We start from the raw sequence: 5,151 nt of genomic DNA, 5'->3' as shown, positions 1-5,151 counted from the left end.
TCTGTTTGTAGCAGGTTATTTATGGTGTTTCTGTAAAAACCACTATGGTCATTATTTAAATTAAACAAAAGGGGGAAATGTTAGAGTCTGTAAACAAGTCAAAGTAACACCTGGCATTTTGCCAGGGGAATGTTAAAGTTCGTAAACAAGTCTGGATGGTGCCTGGCAAAATGTCAGAGGGAGTGGTTTGAGAAGTAACAAAACCGAGCCATTAGGTGTAGAGATTTCTGATTGGTTGACTGATGTATCTAGTTTATGCTAATTAGATAAGCTGTGTGGAATGTATAAATACTGCTCCTGTCCTGCAATAAACGGCTCCTACTCCTGCTGTATCAACGTACACAAGTTATTCGTCACCCCCCGGTTATTTTGCTGCAGCCGGACTGCGGCAGACAGAATCCAAGAAAGAGAGGGACATTCCTCTTCCTCTGAAGTGCCATTGTCTGTCTGTTGCCATATGATGGCTGCCTGCCTCCCTTTGGGCACTAAGAAAAATAGGCCTCTTTCTAAGACCCAGTAGCCACTGAATTCTGAGAGTCTCAGTTTCCTCTTTTGAAAAATGAGGAAGTTGACCTAATTTATCTGTAGCTTCCTTCCAGTTTTAGAATACCAAATATGCTTCTCAAGGATGCTGGGGAGGGCCTAGGAAGTGCAGAAGGCCAGCTAATTTTATCCATAGCTCTAACAATCTGGAGTCATTAACACTTAACAAGCAGTTCGAGTTTTAAGAATTGGGTGATCTCAACTCTTCATCTGAAGAAATGAGTAGTAATCTTGGTTTACCATGAAGACTCACACTACTTTTTCCCTGCAGCCAGGCTGTTAAAATCCACTCCTACCTCATTCAGTAAAGATAATGTTTCTACTAAATTAGCGAAAAGAGTAGTACAAGTTTAGGAAGTGAAAAAAACTTTTTTTTTCTCCTTAATTTTAAGTTAGAACATTCCCCACCCACTGCTGATGTAATTGTCTCAAAACCACCCAAGAAGACCTGAAGAATTAGTAAATGGTAGGGCAGTTGTATGGAAAAATTAAAGAAAAAAAATACAGGATTATTTTGCCTTAGGTTAAGTAGCTTTTTTAACTTGCTTCAAAATGTTAAAAGAATTAAGTTGAAGCACCATCTAGTGGCCCTCAATTGTGTCTTGCCACAAGTAGCTCCAGATTTTCTTTAGTTTGAGACTGTGATTAATTTTTCTGTAGGTGCATATATAATACATAGGGTGTTCAAGAAAGAAAAATAATATGGGTTTCCCCCCGCCACCACCTCTTATTCTTTTTATGTAGAGATAGGAAGATGGAGGTTGGAAGGAGGGGCTATAGTTTTCTACTCTTCCAGTCAAGTGCCATCAATAACGTCCTGCCAGTGAGAATGGGATAGAGAGGTGGCCTGAATTCACGTAAGTCTCTCTCACAAATGACTGAGTCCCTTTGGTGAAAAAGAATTAACACAATAAAGTCCAATAGATCTCAATTCCTCTCTGTTTCTCTTACTCACAATGGTATGTTGGTCTTTCCAATCCTACAAAGCAGATATGTCCTCTCATGTCTAGTGACAACTAGATGATCTTCTCACAGCCCCAGATTCCCAAGTCCTTTCCCACCCACCACAAGCCACAGCATCACTTAACTTTACATAACCAACCGTTCTTGCAAAATCTTCATAGAAATGGCTCTGTGATTCCTAACCTCTGATGTTATGCCTGTTTTATTACCTCTAAGTCAAGAACAAAAATAGATCACTATATGCACATAAGTAGAACATAACCTGTTTTTGCAAGATTGACAGACAACAAACCTTCAGATTGACCAACTAGGTGTTTATGACAATGAGGATGAAGTTCGGCTTTGTGTACAGTAAAACCCAAAATAGCAGTGCCATGAATAAAATAGTTTATTCTCTTATACAAAGTCAATAGGTAGATGGACTAGGGTTGGTAGGGCAGCTCCATGGTCATCAGGCCCAGGATGCTTCCATCTTTCTTTTTCCATTTTTTTTAAATCCATCTCAGTGAATAGTCTTCTTCCTCAAGGGTCACTCATAGCTCAAGTTGGCTGCTGGACCTCCAGTCATCACACCAATGTTGCAGTCCAAGAAATAAGGAGGAAAAGCAGAAAAGCACCCTTCCTTTCTCTTTCAAAAAGTTTTCCAGAAAATATCACAGACGATATGCTTATATTTCATTTGCCAAAACTCAACAGGGAGGTGGGCAGGTTGGAGTGAGGTGATTCAGCTATACTCTACGTGGTTCTCACTCCCCAGCAGGCTAGGCCAGACATGTTCTCATTGGAGTAGCAGGCAGAAACATGAAGGACCTCATGAGACCCATGCTCAGATGGTACACTGCCACTGCTGCCTCATTTTATTGGCCAAAACAAATTACATATGGTGGATAAGCATGTACTCTCCTTAGGGAAAGGACTTTGAAATCCACTGAAAGCTTGCATGGGTAAAAGGGGGTGTGAACATAATCAATGGTCACAAAGAGAAAGGGTAGGACCACAATGGACCAGGCAACTTGCAATCTCTGCTGTCTTTTTCAGTCTATTACAGAATTGAATTACAAGACTCCTTCACTTTCAATATGCTATCATAAACATGAAAAAAATCTAATACAAAATCTAATAAATATCTATGATATTTACTAATGAAAATATTTATTAATTCATGTTAGATGACAAATAGAGTAGGCATTAATCTTAGCACTAGTCCTATTATTTACTATTGGCTAGATGTATAACAAGCTTGATTCCTTTTCTTCCAAAGCAGTCAGACCATTTTCCAAGCTCTGTACAAGTTACCATGACCTTCAGACTAAACACTAGACAATGGAATTCGAGTAGAAGTAATTGCTACTCCAAGTCTGGCCTGTAAAATCCTCCCACATAAAATCCTGCTGCCTTTTCACCAGGTGACTACAGAGTACTCTGAGGAAATCAGAGTCATAGCATAAAGAGGATAAAATGCTAGCTTGGAGCAATACCTGTCAAACCACTGTCCCAGACCCACCAACTACATTGGAGTGTGATTTGAGTAAGAATTAAACTTTTTTGGTGGGCAACCAAGAATCTAGGATGAAAGCACCACCTAATTAGAGTACTGGACTAGTGTAGTATCTTCCAATATTAAGCATTCATTTTCTCCCCTACAGTTTTATTGAAAACAAAACTAGTAGCCCAAATCACTCACAACTTTACATAAGAAAAGATTCCTTTAGCTGGGCATGGTGGTGCGTGCTGGTAATCCCAGTAACTTGGGAGGCTGAGGGAGGAGGATCACAAGTTTGAGGGTAGTCTCAGCAATTTAGCAAGGCCCTAAGAAACTTTAGTGAGACTCTATCTCAAAATAAAAAATAAAAAGGGTTGGGGACATGGCTCAGTGGTGAAACATCCCTGAGTTCAATCTACAGTATTGGGGGGGGGGCGCGGGGAAAGATACATTTAGGTAAAACAACACTTTTTACTACAGGATTACCATCTGAATCAGCAGCCTTTCAAGATATTAGGGCTTCACCAGTATCCCACCCTTTACCCTCATTAATCCATTCCAATCTGTAACTTAGAATATAAACAACAAACAGTACTGAGACACTTAGAGCTCTAAAAGGTCAGGGGACCTTCAGCATTGTATCCAAGGACACTGGCAGTTCCTTAGTTGGGAACAATTTATAACTTCTACTAAAATGCAACTATTGCTAAAAAAGACTTTAAGCCATTCACTTAGGATTCAGTCCAAATATGCAATGTGACTGCCCTGGTACTCGCTAGGAAGAAAAAAAAAAAGGACAGAAGGTTCGCTACTGGCCAACTTGCAGGCAGTGTTTATAGTGGCTCTAGCCATTGCAACTTTGATAGCATCTCAAGTGGACAAAGGAACCAAGAAGCTGGATGAAAGCACCATCCAAAGGACTCAAGGGGTGTAGAAAAACTGCTCAGCATTGCTGTTTGAATTGCTGAGCCATCTTCTTCTTTAGGCTGGGAAGCAGGATTGTTTTACTTTGTCTAATAAGCATTCACTGAAGGAAAGGGAAGAATAGACAAAGCATCCTTGACATTTATGACAGCAAACACCAAGCTTTTGCATATGTGTATATACTGTATGTTAAGAGACTGAAACTGCCTGCAACTTATGTCCATTCTCATAAACGCTTAGGTACGAAAGTGCACTTCAGCTAGATGTTGAACATGAGGCTGATTACAAATGGCTGTTTTCTTGTGATGTCTCATCAACTGACTTCCAGCTCTTCTGATTTTTATTCTCTAGGAAGAAACATAATAATAACAATAATATTAATAATGATAATAATAATAATAATAATAACAATGCAAGAAACAAGTCATCCGAATCATGGAAACATGGAAGTAAACTCTTGAGAAGTACCAGCAGCCTCTTAACCTCCTGCTGGAATCTCAAGGAGTGTGCTAGGCTAGGACTCTCTTGGTTCAAAATCACAACCAACCTCTGGCCCCAGTTCTGTGGACACTTCTGCCAGGTCTTCTGGTTGTTCACAAAGCCTAATGTTAAAGAAGCAGCTGAGGGGAAGCAATAAACCAACTTAAAAACTCAATGGAGAATACTACCAGCAGAGTAGAACACTTAGAAGATAGAACATCAGACAATGAAGACAAAGTATTTCAAATGGAAAAGAACATAGACAGCTCAGCGAGACTGTTAAGAAACCATGAGCAGAACATCCAAGAAATATGGGATAACATTAAGAGACCAAACTTAAGAGTCATTGGGATTCAGGAAGGGACAGAGCTCCAAACCAAAGGAATGTGCGGTCTATTCAATGAAATAATACAAGAAAACTTCCCAGACTTGAAGAATGAGACAGAATCCCAAGTCCTAGAAGCCTACAGGACGCCGAATGTGCAAAATCATAAGAGATCCACACCTAGACACATTATAATGAAGATGCCCAACATACAGAATAAGGAGAGAATTTTAAAAGCTACAAGAGAAAGGAAGCAGATTACATTTAGGGGTAAGCCAATCAGGATAACAGCTGATCTTTCAACACAGACTCTGAAAGCTAGAAGATCCTGGAATAACATATTTCAAACACTGAAAGAAAATGGGTTCCAACCAAGAATTGTGTATCCAGCGAAATTAAGCTTCAGGATGGAAGATGAAATTAAAACCTTCCA

General features: G+C 39.7%; 1 protein-coding gene across 4 annotated transcripts in view; it reads right to left on the bottom strand.

Annotated features, from left to right (window-relative positions):
• Nucleotides 1–1,876: 1,876 nt before the first annotated feature.
• The window catches only part of LOC107136317 (cell surface glycoprotein CD200 receptor 5-like), a 60,824-nt gene continuing 57,549 nt past the window's right edge, over nt 1,877–5,151 (bottom strand). For all 4 annotated transcript variants that reach the window (XM_015478516.2, XM_048803310.1, XM_048803312.1 and 1 more), the window contains one exon: nt 1,877–4,260. In XM_015478516.2, the coding sequence (XP_015334002.1) occupies nt 4,254–4,260 (7 nt within the window). In that variant the 3' untranslated portion in view covers nt 1,877–4,253. The remainder of the gene's footprint in view (nt 4,261–5,151) is intronic.

This window comes from Marmota marmota, unplaced genomic scaffold (assembly GCF_001458135.2).
Source record: "Marmota marmota marmota unplaced genomic scaffold, marMar, whole genome shotgun sequence".
Classification (NCBI taxonomy): domain Eukaryota; kingdom Metazoa; phylum Chordata; class Mammalia; order Rodentia; family Sciuridae; genus Marmota; species Marmota marmota.
This window is presented reverse-complemented; position numbering and strand designations above follow the sequence as displayed.